We start from the raw sequence: 18341 nt of genomic DNA, 5'->3' as shown, positions 1-18341 counted from the left end.
TGTATTATAGATTTTGGAACAGGGCACAGGTATACGAGTAGGAGGTGCAACGCTGTTGTTGGGACTAAAAATATAAAGCCATCGTCCATTGATAAAAGACTAACATATATTGTGCATAAAAATCCCAACAATACTGCTGCATTAATGCACCAACACCAGTGCAACACACACCAAGCTGTGGCTAAAAAGCATAAATTTAATAAGAATTAAAATGTGTGTCCCGATACTTTTGTCCCTTTAGTATACGTGTTCCGTTCACACCTATGGCGGCATAGAATAATCTCAACATGGTCCCGGTCAAAATCAAATACGAGCTCTGGCTTCAGAGCGAATCAGAATAAGAATAAGCTGGAAGCCGTCCAATCTGGCAACCACAATCTGCCCAATCTGGCAACCAACTCTGCCTCTAAGTGATCTCTGGGAGAGAAAAATCCCACACAGCAGTCAGAGCGGAGACGAGCGTCAGCGTTACAGGTTCCCTTCTGGAAGGAAAGGTGCTCCTGGGTTTAACCGGTTGGGGTGTCGGATTCTCCTCAGCGATTCAGGTCGTGTAGAAAAAAAACCAAGATCTATAACAGATTGGACACAGTGAGCAAAATGTGGACGCAGGTACAGGATTTTACCGAGTGCTGGATTTCTGCTGCATTTCGGACACCTGAGACGGACGTCTGATGGAGCCTGGTGTCTACAACCATCACTACAACGTTTGGGGTCGTTTCAATTTGGACCGGACGACTAGAATCCCGTCAGAACCTTTTCAGAACTTCATTACAGGTAAACGAGGAATTTCTTCTCTGATGTCTCAATAAATGTTTAGAAGCCCAAACACGGAACTATCAGCTTGATTTAGGGAACTGAAGTGGGGAACCTAATAAAGGGAGGAAGTGATTTGGTTCTGTTTGGTTCTACATAAGGTTCTCAAGTTTTTGGTGTGTGATGCTGAAAAGGCTTGAACACCTGGTCGCTTGGTCCTCAGAAATAGGTTCCTCTGGGGTTCTTTGAATGGGCGACCCTTTTTAGGGGTGCAAAGGGTGTCAAGAAGCACCTCAGATCCTAAAGCTTCCATGTAGACCTTCACACCTTCAGTAGAATAACTTCTAATTAATAATAATCCAAAGTAATCAGACGGTGTACCAGAATATAGTGGTGAAGCGAGAGCTGAGCCATGAAGCGAAGCTCTTAATTTAACATTCTTTCTACGTCCCCACCTTCACATATGGCCAGGTACTTTGGGTGACGACCACAACCTCGAGATTGCAGATACAAGCGACCAAATAAGTTTTATTCTAAATGTAAGAACTAAAATGGGTGTCCCAATACTTTTGTCCATGTAGTGGAGGACTAACCCTAACCCTAGGTGTACCATCCATAATTTGGGCATTTTGTATGGTGGCATACAAAAATCCCAACGTGGTCCCGGCCGAAATTGAATACAAACTCCAGCTTTAGAATGAATTAAAATAAGCTGGAAGTGATTCAATCTGGCAACCACAAACGGTCCGGTAAGGCAACCACAAATGGTCCAATCTGGCAACCACAATCAGTCTAATTGGTCCAAACTCCCCATGGTGGGGTGAGGAGTAAAACCGCTGCTCCTTGACGTTGAGAGGAGCCAGTAGACGTGGACAGAGACTGGACGGAGACCCCGGGGTCGAATCTCCTGGGATCCCATCGGTGGAGCTGGATATGTTACGCACCCTTGTGGGACCCCGATCGTCCACAATGACTCCAACATAGTAGTGTGTGTTGTACTGGATGAGTGAACCAGGTGCAGCAGTGTTGTTGGGATATTAAAACACCTCAGTGTCAACGCTGAGAGAACTGGACGGAGACCCTGGGGTCGACCCATGACCCACTGGAGGTGATTATATCTCCGGAATCTCCTCTCCGGTGGAGCTAGACCTGGTACGCACCCCTATACTACCCCGATAGTCCTCAATGACTCTACCGTAGTAGTGTGTGTTGTACTGGTGCGAGTGAACCAGGTGCAGCAGTGTTGTTGGGATTTTAAAACACATCAGCATGAACGTTGGGAGGAAAGTCCTCACTGATAAAGCGACTACAGGACGTTGAAGATGAAGTCCACCTACAACCAGCACTGACAGGGCGTGGTGTTCCTAATAAAGCAGATAAAAAATCCTACCAACACTGCTGCACCTGCTGCACTCATACACACACAGAACATGAACACACACACACACACACACACACACACACACACACTAACGACCATGACATTTTCTTGCGAGTGTTAATCAGGAGCTAAAAATGATCCACCACCCACAAAACATCTAGCCTGTGAGGGTGAGGGTGACATCAGGGTCATTTTTGAGTCAGTCAGTCATTGTATATCCACAAGTAGCTTATAAGATTAGATAGATCATATAGTGGGCGTGTTTTCGGGACGCTTTACCAAACTCTTCTCTCATTTCTCGCAGGCGTTCCTCAAGAAACCGTCTGACGATCGACGATGCCCGCGCTTTCTGCTCTCGTCTCTCCAGCGCTGCTCCAGCGGCCCTGATCACGACACAATGGTGTGTAGCGAAATAAACTCGGGCACCTCCGTGCCCAAAAAGGACCCTCCCGCCCGCCGGAAGCGTAAGTCCCGCCCTCAGGGCCTCCCCTCGCCCGCCCTGTGCTGCGCCTGCGGCCTCTGCATCATGCTGGCGGGCATCAACATCACGCTGGTCGGAGCCTTCGCCTTTACCACGCTGATGCCCTCCGGTAACCCGCCCATCATCATCGGACCCATCCTGCTCCTGCTGGCCTTCACCTTCTTCGCCGCCTGCTGCGTGTGCAGCCGCTTGCCCCCCGCGCACAGCTCGCGGCGCTCCAAGGCGGGCAGCGTGGGCTTCATGAGGCGCCAGGGGGCGGCGTTCGAGATCGAGACCAGCGAGCACACCATCCAGGACACCACCGCCGTGCAGCTCAGTCCCACCAACTCGCCCAGCCTGTCCCGCAGCTCCGGGTCCGATCAGGACGCCAACGTCACCGCCGACGCCGACGCGGGCGCACCGGGGACAGACTATAGACTCTTCACCATGGAGAGTAACGGGCCGAGTCTGCCATCCGCGGCGTTTTCAACCTCCGCAGGAAGCGACGATGCCGTGAAGCTAACGCTACCATCTCACGCCAGCTAGAACGTCCGTAAACATCCGACAGGATGAAAATAAAAGGTTTAGCCAGGAGGTGGCGCTGTGCCCCATGCAGTTTTTAGGTTACGCCCGGTGAGGCGCTAATGGAGATTAGCTCAGAGCGCGCTTATTCGAAGACGTCAACGTGGCACGTAGATCTACGGACTGAGAAAAATGGACGCACAGTCAGAGCTAATGCTAATGCAAATATGCCAGGACCAGTCTACAATCTCATGCTAATGGCTAATTTGGCTAATTGACGAGTTTTTCCACCAGCTAAGCACAACGTAGCAACGTACCAGTTTACTTCACAGTCCAGTTCAATGAAGCTAACGCTAAAGTGAATCCGCCAGCTCATCGCTACAAACTATCGCTAATTGTTCCAACCTTGCATTTACTGCTTTCCGTTCCCACAAGATACAAACAGGCTACTAACCATTACTAGCTATTCAAACTATTTAAACCCAGCTAGAAGGAAGCAGTAGCACTAACATTAATGCTAACACAAACAGGAATCCTCTTGACTCTGAACGCTAAGAAACAGTCTCCGCTAAATTCTAGTAAAGCTTAGACGCAGTCGAACAGAGTTCGTAAACGTGACTGAAACCTCCGACATCGTGCTAATGCTAACAAACGTACCGCCAGACCTCAAACCTTCGCTAACACGTCAATGTTTTGTTTTTTGGCTTATGTTGGACACTAGCAAGGACACCAGCGCATCAGATTGTCTTACAGGATGCTAATATGAGATCCACACAACGTGAGCGTGCAAGAATAATAAACAAACTAATAATGAATAAATGGCTTTCTGAATCCTTCAAGTCGCTCATGCTAATGCTAATGCAGACATTCCTCCTCTGGTCAACCAGCCAATTTCTTTCTCGATAGCTTTAGCATCTCGTCAGGAGGTGAAGGAGCCATCGAGCAGCTTAAAGCCTCTAATAAGAAAGGAAATAACGTTTCGGGACATTCAGCATGAAGCTGGAGAGCAGGAACGAGCTAATGAGCTAACAAGCTAATGCTGAGCTCAATGACGTGTTTGACTTTTAAACAGTTTGGACCCAAATTGAAGGAACTAAAGAGCTAATGCTGAACTGAAATGTAAATAAACACACTCCTTGACCTTAAAAGGATGGCACCTGAGCTTTATCCTAGCGCTTAAGCTAATGTGAGTTTGCTTTGGTATCAGAACGCTATTCTGACAAAAAGTGGAAATGTGACGAGGCTCACACTGCCAACCGACGCCAACCAAGAGGTTCTGAAGACGCTTCGTGTGATGAGATTTCCTTCTGTATGCTATGTGAAGCCCAAACACGCTAACACTGACCCGCCTCAGGCTTCAAACTTCAGTCTTTTCACTTTCTGACGCCCTCGCGGCTCCGCGTTGACGTAGCGCAGGGGTGCCCGTACTTCCGTGGCTTGAGATCTACTACGGTTGCGCCCTCATCTTCACAAACAGTGCAGGTTACAAACGGAAAAATGCACAAATGGCGCAAACTGGCTACTGATGAATGAAAACTTGGGCTGAGGCGTAGCTATGGTAACAAACCGTGAATTAAAGAAACAGTCGTTCCATTTCACGTCAGTCACGTCGACCTGTTTGAATGAGGCGTGTTAGGATCGTCGTACTGGGCAGCCCTGACGCACCCCTGACGCACCCCTTTGGAAAGTAGAAGCGCTGTTTGGAACGTCTCTGAAGATCAGACCTGCACTGTGCGACAGACATCAAGGGCTCGGAAACAGAGAGCGGCGGATGGCGGAGAATAACTCTGGTGCGCTTGGCACGTTCGCGCGGTGCCACTGTTACTCACGTTATTCACAGTTATGCCGCTCACACAGGGACAGAATCTGTTAGAGCGTCAAAACCGAGGAGAGAAAATCAGCATCTCACGTCTTTAATCCCGATCCTGTTAAACATGCTGTACAGTTCAGCCACATCAGTCCTGTCGTGTCTGTTCTACGTGTAAAAGTGTCCGAATATTTTTGCTAATGTTTTATTTATTTATATACATGTACAAACAACACTGTGCTGGAAGTTCTGCCACTTTCTAGATAAAAAAAAGGACGCAATATTTAAATAATGAACAATTCTGCCCTCTGGTGGCTGATCGAGGCGCTGCACTGTACAGAGATGGAGGATAACAGGGATCAGTGCGTGACTCTCTGATCTGTGCGCCATACGGATCTCCGTATGAACCCTGTATGAAGTGGTCAATGCTGCACACGTGCCGCAGGGGGCGTGTGTTAGTCACGACCCTCCTCGGTCAGGAGTTGAGGGAAATACTATTGGGGAAGTGGATACAACTAAATTGGGAGAAAATAGGAAAAAATACACAGAGTTTTGTTTGATTAAAAAAGAAAGTGATTTATGTTGTTGGATGTTTTGATGTTGTTTGGTGCAGTGGGAGCTCTGTGGTTACCGTTTTGATGATCAGAAGGTTGTCGGCTGATTGTTGCAGCTCTTGGGCCACTTATGAAGGCCCCTAACCCCTCATTGCTCGCACTGTATTGAGTCATAATTCGCATTGGATCCAAAAGTCCACTGAATGCTGTAAATGGAAATAAACTGGTTATGTTCTTAAAACATTCAAACTTTATCCTCAAATGGTTTATTGTTTGTGATTTTTTTTAAACTGTGACCCTAAAACACACTACGCTTAACTCAGAGCATCCTAGAGGGATTATTTTCTCTTATTTTTTTCTTTATTCATTGTTAGGAGCTAATAAACACTGAAGTAGGTAAAGAGCAGATACCAACATCACACCACAAAATTCACTTTTAAAATTTATCCATATCCATCACGTTTTTAAATAAAAATATGATAATATAATCTCAGAAATGTTGAGATTTCTGAATAAAAAGATGCTGCAGAAAATGTAAAAACGGTGAAATCTGGACCGTGTGTGTTTTTCTTCGTGCCCGAGGGGGACGAGCGTGGGTTTGATGTCTGGATGAAAGGCTCGACCGTGACCTATAAAGCTCAGAGGAGCCTCAGAAGCGGAGAAAGCAAATACAGACGAGGTATGTAGGTCAGGATGAACACGGATCAGGAGTCAGAACGGATCACGGTGCTGAAAACGAACATTGAGGTATTCTACTTCGGCCTGGTCAGGATCACAGTGGGTCCAGCGGCACATGAAAACACTGGGTGCGAGGCAGAGACACAATCAAACAACGTTCTCACATACACACATAAACACACTGAAAAATAAAAATACACCCAAAAGTATTTGGACACTTAACTTGTATATAAGTAGTGAAGTCAGAAGTTTACATACACTTGTAGAGGACACAAGCGCAGTCGTTCTTTCAGGACTTTATTGTGGATTCTCTGAAAAAGAGACCAAATCCGCTGGTTACTAATAAATAAATAAATAAATAAAATACACTGATACATAAACTGATATAACCTGATCAGGTGAGACCAAGAAACCATCTAAAGTTAGAGGATTAGCACCATTTTAACCTGGGTAGCCACAACATCAACAGCTTGACCAAATGTTTAGATAAAGCTAGATGGTTGACCAGCATAAACTGCTTGACCAAGGTGGATACCCAGCATGAACATGACCTGTGCCAACTGATCAGCTTACACCAATATGAATACATCTACAACCCACTAAAACCAGTCACAATTACCTTCTTTAGCAGGATGTCTGATCTTCTCACCCTTGACTTTCACCCCAACCGAGCGAGCTTTGTTAGTCAGCAGTAAACAAAGTGCTGGAGGTCCTGATCTTTTATATAGTCGACAGTACTAACATTTACCTCGCTATTTAAATATTCACTACAGTCTCTCTAAAATAAGATCGTGATTTATACACTTATTAAGTATAACACACCATAGCAAAGAAATCAACCTCATCCCGACTCTTTTTAGTGAGGTATATTAATAAACTCGGCTCACCAACATGAGTCGACTCTTTCTGATTCATTCAGTAGCGTCATTTTACAGTGTTATTGCTGTATTTTCTGATGTAAAACATACAATTACGAAGAACGTTTAATGTCTTAATTATTAAAATAACTTAATATTGTACTGTGTTTATCAATTAAGGCTTTAGAAACACCGCTGGCCATGTGCTGTTAACTCGGCTCCCAAACAAGCTACGTGGAAAAACAATTCAATTGTACTGTACACCTCTAAATATGAGAAATAAAGGCGTTAATTCTGTTTTAAATGTCATACTAATGTTTATATATTTGGGAAGGTCAAATGACACAGTGCAATTTGATTCAATGCAGGTTATCAAAAGCGTAAAAGCAACGTTTACTCAAAGGATCCGGCTCAAAGAGTCGACTCCTTCGTAAACGACACATCAACTGTTTCGCCTCTTAACCAGCAGATAGAGCCAAATACGCATTTCACAAACTTCCAGCATAGACGTTAAAACCCGCACTGCACATCATCTTCATCATCATCTTTATCATCTTCATCATAATCGATTCTAAAATACCTCCGGGTACTTCGGTTTCTTCCTACCTCCCTAAATCATACTTAAGGTGGACTAGCTGCCGCTGTGATTTCGGGTTCGAGTATGCGAATGGGCGAGTGTGTGTCCGGGGTGTATTCCTGTCTTGTGCCCAGTGTTCTGAGGTGGAATTTGACACACTGCGACCCTGATCAGTTTGTGAAAATGAATAAATGAATTTCTTTACTAGTTTTGATCAAATCACACAAATAAAAAAGTGTTTACATAATCATATCAACATAATAATAACAATAACAACAATAATAGCATGCTCAAGTGGCATTGCTCTAAATTATGCTAGCCCACTACCTCTGGGATCGAAAGCTTGAATCCCCAGCAGTGCTATTGGCCGGTTTGGTGTCTACATATAGACATGATTAGTTATGTCTCTTAGCCGAGGCTCTGGGATGGATTGCCGTCCTGTCATACACAAGTAAAGGGTTTGTTACTGCATTGCGCTACTGATTCCCAAGAAAAACTGGACCCGCTGCAGCCCTGACCAGGATAAAGCGGTGGTAAAACTTGCAACAAATGCAATTTTTTTCTTGTCTTTGTGTGGGGGGTAAGGTGAGTATTAAGGGTTTCCTTTTCACCCCAGTACACCCCAGTGCAGAAGACAGCCACGGACTAGCACCCACCTCCTCGTACACGAGCATGCCAGCAGTAGGAGTCGCTGTTGCAATGCAATGCAAGGAGGTGATGTTCACACGCGACCTTCCATCCTTCAGACAATATTGTTTGGGTTTGTTAAGTGACCGGACAAGCCGGTGGTAATGAGTAATGGTGCACTAGGATCTGTCCTTAAAAATCCAAACTGATCTAAAAATAAGTCTGATTGAGCCGAATTTCTTAAAGCGTCCTCAGAAGACACTGCTGAAGGGATCTGCTCTGAACCGGACCGTGCAGGATCTGTATTAGTAATCGTGGTGGTTGGTCTCCTTGCCTGTAGCGGAGAGAGAATGTTAATAAACACCAGAGATTAGAAGCAGATGAGAATGTTTGTTCAGCCAGACGGCAGTTACGTAACTGTTCCTTCAGTCTGCTCTGTTCTGAACAACAGCTTCCACGCTGGGAGACACCGGGAGACACTGACAGAAGCTAAGAGACACTGAAAGACACTGAAAGACACTGAAAGACACTGAGAAATGCTGTGAGACACTGAGAAATGCTGTGAGACACTGAGAAATGCTGGGAGACACTGGGAAATGCTGGGAGACACTGGGAAATGCTGGGAGACACTGAAAAATGCTGGGAGACACTGAGAGACACTGGGAGATGCTGAGAGACACTGGGAGATGCTGGAAGACACTGGGAGATGCTGGGGGGCACTGCCTCAGCAACAAAGAACCCTGTTTCAGCCATCGTCCCTCCCCCTACAGGCACACAGCCAATCGTATGTCTGTGTAGGCGCCCGGTCGGCTGATACCACACACAGGAACCTTTATTTACTTTGTCCTACTGTCCTATCTTTTTTGAACCAGGGTTGTTGAATTGAAAGACTCTTGGGGTGTGGTAACCAGCCTGTTTTATATGATCAGAATGTCGTGTTTTTCAGTCCATGTCCTACTTTTATCAAGCTTTTGTCCCAGAGTTGCATCTGCTCGACAGGTTGGGTACGGAGCAGGTACACGGGGGACCTCTCTCTCTCTCTCGCTCTCTCTCTCTCTCTCTCTCTCTCTCTCTCTCTCCCTCTCTCTCTATTTAAATAATGACTGGGCGAGAGGAAGTAATCAAACACCAGCGCTTGTCCTGGCAGGGCAAGCTGAAAGCTCGGGTATTGAGTGTCCGTGGCGCTGCCGGGCTGAATGGATGCCGTTCTTTCACATTCGGGATCCTTTACCATGGCAGCCAGAGAGAGAGTGCGTCCTCATTAAAATCGGGACCTCGCCTTCTTCTTGCGCCCCCTGCGAGAGTTCTTGTGAAAGGGATCGAGAGCGAGATGCTTTACACTTTAATGACTTTCCCACAGAGCTCTGCGATGGAAAAGAACAACACACACTCACACACACACACACACACAGCGAGGCCCGATGCTGCGGTCCAGCGAGGACAGGATGAGGAATACTAAGTGCACCGTCCGAGCCTCCGAGGTCCTGCCAAAACCCCCAGAAGAATCGAGTCTTTATGCCTGAACTTTTTTCTTCCTGAGTGTTGTCAGCGAGCACGCCGAGCAGATTGCCCCAGTAAATGCAGTAAATGGACTTTTTTTTTTGGAGGGGGGGGCAGGAACACCCCCCTGCTTTTTTGGGGGGTTGTTTTCTCAGTGCGGTGCAGGGGGTTTAGCATGGGCGTGACCCTGCAGGATGACCCTGAGAGCTGAGCTTTTTTACAGGCTTTGATTTATGCTCGAGCACAAACAACCAGCAAACCATCCAGTGTGCAGATTTTGTTGAATGTGCTGTTCCAAGTGACCAAAAGTATTCGGACGCCCGTCCAGTTTCAAAAACAGGCGGCCTCTAAGTGACCTTTTAAGCTAGAACAACAGCCGCTCCTCTGAATGAGCATGAGTGGAAATTTCCGTCAAAAGATGACAGGATTTGTACAGCTGGGCGCTGATGTTGTTTCTTGAAAGCCTCAGTTGATGTTCCGGTTCATCCCAGAGCTGTTGAGTGGGGCTGAGTTTTTAAACCAAAAAGGGACCTTCCCTAAACTGTTGCTGAAAAGTAGGAAGCATGTTGTTTCCTTTATATGATTGATTTAAATTTACATTTTCGGCATTTAGCAGACGCTTTTAATCCAAAGCAACTTACATTACCATGACAGTATATTGTCTAAGCAATTGAGGGTTAAGGGTCTTGCTCAAGGGCCCAACAGTGTCAACCTGGCAGTTGTGGGGCTTGAACCAGCAACCTTTCGATCACTAGTCCAGTACCTTAACTGCTAGGCTACACCTGCCCTTTATTACACCTGATTACAACTGATTTATTACACCTGTTAGCAACTGTTGTGCCTGATACACAATAATTTAATAATTATAGGGGTGTCCCAATATTTTTGTCCATACAAAACCAAATTTCCAAGTAATGTAGGTACAAACTTGGTTAAAAAAAGTTGGGACGGTAGGTAAAATGTAAATAATATCAAAAAGAATTTTAAAAAGGTGATTCTGTCATATTTGTGTATTAAACGAAGCATTTACCAGGATTACATTTGACCACAAATCTGTGTAAGTAAACAGTTTACCATCTACAGTCTATAACATTATTGAAAGATTCAAAGAATCCAGAGAATTCAGAGGACGAGAACCACATGGACTTGGGAACAGAAGCCGAACATCAACAACATCCAGGAACGCCACCGACATCCCCGGCCCCGAGCTCGTCAGAGATGCACTAAGAGGAAATGGAAACGTGGGCTGTGGGCAAGACTGTCAAGGAGCTGAAAAGTTTCATCAAGCCCCTTCTGACTGTTAAAGTCATGTGTTTCAGCCACAATAGTCGATAACAGGTGTAATAAATCAGTCATATAAAGGGAATCACATGCTTCTGACTATGCAGCAACAGTTTAGGGAAGGACCTTTCCTGTTCCAGCATGAGGAAAAGCTCAGTTTAAAAACCGAGCCCTGATCGATGATGAAGATGATGATGAATTTTCGAGAGATTTACGACCCTGATCGTCTCCGTTAGGAGTGTTTGACTGACCGTGGAGAACAGCGGATCTTTGTAGTGGAGAGTGTGGATGGACAGGACGTCCAGTCCCCGACACATAAAAGAGTGTGTAGTCAGTGTGTGTGTGTGTGTGTGTGTGTGTGTATCAGTCCTTGTTGGTGTGCCAGGCTTTTCCTCCTGTCTTGTGATCCTCGTGATGTCAGAATTTGATTTCGGAACAAAGAGCTCCTCTGAAACAGCTCGACCCGTGACCCAACTGACCGAACCGTGAGATCTCAGCACCACCACAAACCTGCACGATATGGACAAAAGTATTGGGACACCCCTTTTTAATTAAAAGCTCCAGTGTCCTGCACAGAGTCCTGACCTCAGCTCAGCTCCACTCAACAGCTATGGGATGAACCGGAACATCGACTGACATCAGCGGCCAGTTTGTACCGGTCTTCCGGTTCATCCCAGAGCTGGTGAGTGAGGCTGAGGTCAGGACAGAGCAGTTGTAGTCTTGTGATTAAAGTGCTGGACTAGTAATCGAAGGGTTGCTCGTTCGAGCCCCACCACTGCCAAGGTGCCACTGTTGGGCCCTTGAGAAAGGCCCTTAACATATGATTTGATTTCCCTCATAGAAAAATGATTCATTTATTACACCTGTTTCTGTACACCAGTTCGGAAATTAAAAGGGGCGTCCCAATACTTCTGTCCTTATCCTGTATGTTTGTGTGTTTTTACCCTTCAGGTTAAAAATACCCCCCAGCGTGGGTCCGACTGGGCGCGATTTGAGGAAGCCCGGCGCGTTTCAGTGAAAAGTAAACACGTGTCGTGCGCGACCTCTTGGCGGGAGCAGGAATATTTTGGGAGTAAAGTTCAGCGACGGGACGAGCTCGGGGGTCCGTGTACAGGGTACACATGATCCACGCGCTGCCCCTGTGATCACACACACACTTTTATTTATTAATACACAATTCAAAGAGCAAAACCAGGGGCCCCGGCTCCAAAATATCCAAAAGTCCACGGTCTGTACCCGGGGGTGGAGCGGCCGCCCTGTTTTACAGGACTGTTGATGTTTGAATATAACGTATACAACCACGCCGGAGTTTTAGAGCCACATCAAAAATAATAATAATGTTGTTTAGAATACAGATAAAAGGGAGCGGCATCATTCATTCATTCACTGTCTGTTTTACCATCATTCTATCCTGGTCAGGGTCGCGGTGGGTCTGCATCATTTTGCGAAAGAAGGAAACACCCCGGACGGGTCGCCTGTCCATCACGGCACACAATCACATTTAGGATCATTCCTAGCTCCTCCAGTTAACCTGATGAATGTCTCTGGACTGTAGGAGGAAATCCACAAAGACACGGGACACAGAGAGAACATGCAAACTCCACACAGAAAGGATCGAACCCAGGACCTTCTCGCTTCTTGCGCCACCCCACCGTGCCGCCCCGACTTTCTACTAGACTTCTCCACATCATGATGCTCCCTCCATCGTACTTCACTCTGGGTTCGACATTCTCAGGATCGTACACATATGCAACTCACAACGAGTCAGGTTCGAATCCTAGACGTGTTAGCAAGTCTGTACGTGGTCTGTAGGAACGGAGAGGATCATGTACTGTACTGTTGTTGAGACGGTGGTATGGACTGGGACGCTGGAGGTGTTCGCTGCGTTGCTGGATCTCTGGATCTTGACTGACTACGGCTGCTGACTTCTCTGTGCCCATTGGTCATGTGCTTATAATGTCAGCAACATAATGTGCTTCTAGCATGACAGAAGGTGGATTGGCTGCTCTAAGTTGCTCCTAAGTGATGGACTGGTTGAGAGCGCTGCCTGGTTATGGACTGGCACCTCGTATATGTCGCTGTCACTGGACCCAACGTGAACCTGACCTGGATGAAGTGATTAGTGAGAGTGAATAAATGAATGAATGAATGAATGAGTGTGTGTGTGGGTGTGTGTGTGTGTGTGTGTGTGTGTGCCAGGCGATGTGCCAGGGTGCCAGTGAATGCCCGCAGTCATCACCAGTGAGATTCCTGATCGAATGTGACAGTATGAAATTCCAGTCTGGCGCTCATTGTGTTCAGGATGATCATTAGCCTTTGGATCTTCTTGTCGGTTATGTAAGCAGGAGGGGGGGGGGGGGGGGGGTATTTGTCCACAGAGGGCTCGGCTACCCCCCTCCCCTCCCTCAGGCACCACCAACACCCCCCGATCGTGCCGAATTTTAAAAGCTCTGTTATGAAACGACAAACACAGAACATTTCGCTGAGTCAGTGATTCAGACTCCGGAGTGGGTGAGGGGGCCGACTCGCAAAAACAAGCACTGACCGATCCAGCAAACAGTGACCAAAAGTATTTGGACGCCCGACCGTGAGCTTGTCAGACGCCCCCGTGAGAACAGAGCGACGTCTGTGTGATCGTTTCAGCTAGAACAACAGACGCCCTTCTTTTCGGAGAAGCTCCTCACAAGACTTGGAAGTGTGTCTGTGGGAATTTGAAACGATTTCATACCGTATGTTTATAAAACGGGGCGTCCGACAAGCTCACGATAAGGCTTCCGAATACTTTTGGCCCCGAATTGTATAAGAAACATGTACCAGTTCTCTCCTGAGAGAGAGTCTGATCTACGTGAGCTCCGAGCCCCGTGGATCTCCGGTGTTCCAGCTTGTCCTGATTATCTGCCCCGGTTCCCATGATGTGTGCCAGCTGCCCCGACGCCAGGCTCCCCCGAGGGTGAGGAACAATCGGGACGGAGATGATCCGCTCCGATAGAGACGAACACGCCATTAACCTTCCTGTCCGGACTGTGTCTTTTATGAGCGGTTGTATAATTAAGTGTAGAATGTCTGAAAGGATCTTCTGGTCTGTCCGGGGAGCCTATCGTGGAGATGTGTGGCTGTTTATGGAGCGTGGAGGTGCAGATGATGGACATTTCGGTTCCTTGCCTATAATTCGCTCCAGGTGGACGTGTTTCCTTTTTATCTATTTATGCTTTACTCAGCACAGTCGATGTTCCGTTTCATCCCAGAACTGTTGAGTGGGGCTGAGGTCAGGGCTCTGTGCTGGACACTGTTGAGCTTTTCTTCATGCACAGGGGGACAGTTGTGCTGGAACAGGAGAGGTCCTTCCCTAAACTGTTGCTGCGAAGTCATAAGCACATCATTTCCTTTATATGATCGATTTTTTACACCTGTCAGCAACCCATGTAGGTTCTTTATATTGTATTCAGCCACTAGATGGCGATCAGTGTGTGTGTGTGTGTGTGTGTGTGTGTGTGTGTGGACTTTCCCCTTCACACCTCCGCCTCAGCAGAACAGAGCCACGCTTGTCGATTACAGGATGCTGTGGGTTCTCATCCCGCCCGCCACCCCGCCAAACGTAAACAGGACGCAGGAGCAGGCGGATCAAAAACTTGAGCGAGGCCCTTAACCCAGTGGTGCTGTACCCAGTGGGCACAGAGAAGTTAGCAGCCTCCAGCGTCCCTGTCCGTACGACTGTCTCCATCATCCACGAGTGGCCTAAGGTCCAGGAGAGCTGCAGGACCATCCGAAAGCAGCGAGAACAACAGTACATGATCCTCTCCGTTCTTACTAACCACGTACAAGCTATGATACCTGGAGAATGCACACGTGTTTCTTGGCACTAGTCATTTTAGCAGTTAGCCACATTAGCATTTTTGCTTGCAGTACGCCTGACGCCTAGGTCACCTCGCTCCTGTCAGAACAAAGACGACCCGTCCTCCACGTTTAGCTGATCTGCAGGACTCGCGTTTCCTTCCTCAGTGGAACAGCAGGCGCAGGCTGGCGGCGGGTGGGGGGTGGCGCCGGGTGGCTAAATTCGGCATGTTTCACTTTTCCTGTGCTGATGATGGAACTCTGAAGTTCCTCGTTCATGGTCTGTTGCCCTCACCAGCACGTGCTACGAGATTCAGCTTTATATCGTGGTGAGGTTCTCGGGATTATGTGTCGTATCCTTGCTATATTTTTTGCAGCAACAGTTTAGGGAAGGTCCTCCCTGTTCCAGTATACACAGTAAAGTGAGCTCTATAAAGACGTGAAGAAAAGCTCCAGCGTCGTGCACAAATTCCCACACATGCACTCTAAAGTCTCGTCATTAGCTTCTCAGAGGAGAGGCAGTTGTTCCAGTTGGTTTACTACATGGTCAAAAGTATCTGACATCCTGTTTCAAAACCACCAGCAGTAAAAAGGTTCTCCACAAAACTCTGGAATATTTCTGTGGGGATTTGTGCCCGTTCAGTCAAAAGATTGAAAAGAATTAAAAACAGAGACCTGGCTTCTGCTTTATGGGGTCTGATGTTTCTCCTATTTGTGGTCTGATGTTCTCCTTTTTGGGGTCTGATGTTCCTCGTCTCTGAGATAGCGTGAAACGTCCTGTTATTGTGGATTTTACAAGCACACGGTGGATGTTGGGCACGCGGTACGGCGTTAAAGAAAAGTTTAAACACCCTGCTTCAGGGCTTTTAGGTAGACGTGACTCTCCTGGTCTCGTGCAGGATGACCGTCGACAGGACGTGAGGACCTCACTAAAGAGATAAAGGATAAACATCTCACCCTCGAAACCCCTCCACCGTTTTTAAGTTGCCCGATCTCACACGGCTCGTTTTTATTTATTTATTTAATTTAATTAGCAGCAGAGCTCCACGTTCTCTTGTAAATGTTCCTGCTTTGATCCAGACGTTCCTGCGTTTCCTCGGAAAATTCCTAGAAAACATGAAAACAATTAAGGTCCCGAAAAACAGATTCCACCATGACTCTGCACATTTCAGGGGCCCCAAAAAACAATCCAGGAGTTTCTTCTAACCATGTCCATTATAGAGCTCATGCTGGAACAGGAAAGGACCTTCCCTAAACTGTTCTGCAAAGTTGGAAGCATCATGATTTCCGTTATTACAAATAAAAAATTTAAATAACATTTTAAAGAAGCATTTACATTTCCAGCATTTAGTCTTAAGCAGTTGAGGGTTAAGGGCCTTGCTGAAGGGCCCAACAGTGGCAACCTGGCAGTGATGGGGCTCGAACCAGCGACCTTTCGATTACTAGCCCAGTACCTTAACCACTAGGCTACAGCTGCCTAGAAACCAGTTTACCAACCTGATGAAACCATGAACTAGTCTCTCTGTACCTCCACAGGGGCGTGGTCGTACTGGAACCCATGTGACCTTCCCCAAAGTGTGACACGCAGTTAAAATTCCTTTTATAAAACTGATCTGACGCACCTCAGTCGTGACACCGGGGTGTCCACATACTTTTGGTCGTGTTTGAATAAGATAAGATGATAAGATTTTCTCCTCCAGGATTAAAAACGCTGAATCAAAATGTGAGTGAGCAGAAAGTGACGGAGAGCAAAGTTTACCCACACGATTAGCTGATAAACAGCCGGTTCTCGCCGTTGTGTTAGCGTGCTAGCCTCAGCGCTGACGTCGTCTCTGAGATAGCGTGAAACGTCCTGTAATTGTGGATTTTACAAGCACACGGTGGACGGCGTTAATGTTTGGCTGATCCTGATCACCGCGAGTCTGTCTGAGCGTCTGCACAGGAGAATAAAATAATAATTAACAGTTTATTGTGTCTAAATCTGCAATAAAAACTGCATTTATATTTACAGCATCTAGCAGGGCCTTGTTCAAGGGCCCAACAGTGACACCCTGGCAGTGGTGGGCTTGAACCAGTGACCTTTTGATAACTAGTCCAGTACCTTATCTGCAAGACTGCAACTGCCCTACAGTCAATTGTATTCAGTAAGTTCATCAGACCCTAAAAAAAAGAACATCAGACCCCAAAAAGGAGGAACATCAGACCCCATAAATTAGGGCATCAGACACCGAAAAAGGAGGAACATCAGACTCCATAAAGGAGGAACATCAGACCCCAAAACGGAGGAACATCAGACCCCATAGCCAGAGCCAGAGAAAACACGCACAACCGAATCCAAACAAGCGCCCGACCGACGGGGAACGAAACGCAAATGAAATCAACACGCGGTGATTCGTATGAAACAGTCGACTCGGTGGGTAGCACTGTCACCTCACAGCAAGAACATAATGTGTTCGATTCCCACTTGCAGCGGTCAGGGTCCTGATCGTTGTTCTCCCCGTGTCTGTGTGCCACAGTGTGTGTGTGTGTGTGTGTGTGTGTGTGTGTGTGCTCTGTGCTGGACTGTAGACCTGCTGAATCGTCTGCACACTGGTGTATTTTCTGGGTTGCCGGGGCCACTGTGACATCTTTAAAGGGGCCCCAAATCTCTGGCAGGATTGGAACCCTGCCTCCTTGAGTTGCCCCTGGGTGCAGGTCAGTAATCACGGTGTTGAGTGATGAAGCGGCTATGATTAAATCTCATATCAGACGTTTATCAGCGCGGGAATATTTACTCGTTCTCAGGCTGCCCTGCTAATCGCGGTGGTGACCTCAGGTGAACAGCGTCAGGTGAAACGGTTAGGGAACACGGTCGCCTTTTTGTGCACGTAGCAGCGTGTGGCCGGACATTAAAAATGATAACGGTTAAGATTAGCGGCGTGGCAGAGGAATGCTAAATGTTCTCGTTACGTAACTAATTTAGCCGTGAAACTTAAAATCAGTTTAGCGACTCCAGTGTTACAAAATTAAATTAAAATCAAATAACACTGGTGTTACTGCTGTTACAAAACTAAACTGGGAATGCAACATGATGATGCTATTATGAAATTGCACTAAGGTTCCAAGGTTATGACATGTCACCAATGCTACAAGGTGTCACTGGTGTTACAAAGTGTTATTGGTGATACAAAATGACAGAGGTGTTATGTCACAGGTGTTATGACATGTCACTGGTGTTACAAAGTGTTATTGGTGTTACAAAATTACACTGGTGTTACTGGTCTTAAGTCACAGGTGTTATGACATGTCACTGGTGTTACAAAGTGTTATTGGTGTTACAAAATTACACTGGTGTTACTGGTCTTAAGTCACAGGTGTTATGACATGTCACTGGTGTTACAAAGTGATGCTTGTGTTACAAAGTCATTAAGGTGTTATGATGTGTCACGGGTGTTATGACATGTCACCATTGTTACAAGGTACCACTGGTGTTACAACATGTAACAGGTGTTACACAATCACCCTAATGTTATG

At 46.6% G+C, this 18341-nt stretch overlaps 1 protein-coding gene across 1 annotated transcript; it reads left to right on the top strand.

Annotated features, from left to right (window-relative positions):
- Positions 1-2531: 2531 nt before the first annotated feature.
- tmem275a (transmembrane protein 275a) lies at positions 2532-3198 on the top strand. The gene has a single exon (XM_062988155.1). It carries the CDS (start codon positions 2532-2534, stop codon positions 3138-3140), a length of 609 nt encoding a protein of 202 aa, XP_062844225.1. The 3' UTR covers positions 3141-3198.
- The last annotated feature ends 15143 nt before the right edge of the window (positions 3199-18341 follow it).

This window comes from Trichomycterus rosablanca, chromosome 25 (assembly GCF_030014385.1).
Source record: "Trichomycterus rosablanca isolate fTriRos1 chromosome 25, fTriRos1.hap1, whole genome shotgun sequence".
Classification (NCBI taxonomy): domain Eukaryota; kingdom Metazoa; phylum Chordata; class Actinopteri; order Siluriformes; family Trichomycteridae; genus Trichomycterus; species Trichomycterus rosablanca.
Note: the sequence above shows the minus strand (reverse complement) of the source record. Positions and strands in the feature narration are given on the sequence as shown.

What these genes read in the sequence shown, in the direction of transcription:
- tmem275a (XM_062988155.1), top strand. Translation starts at nt 2,532, where the DNA reads ATGGTGTGTAGCGAAATAAACTCGGGCACCTCCGTGCCCAAAAAGGAC.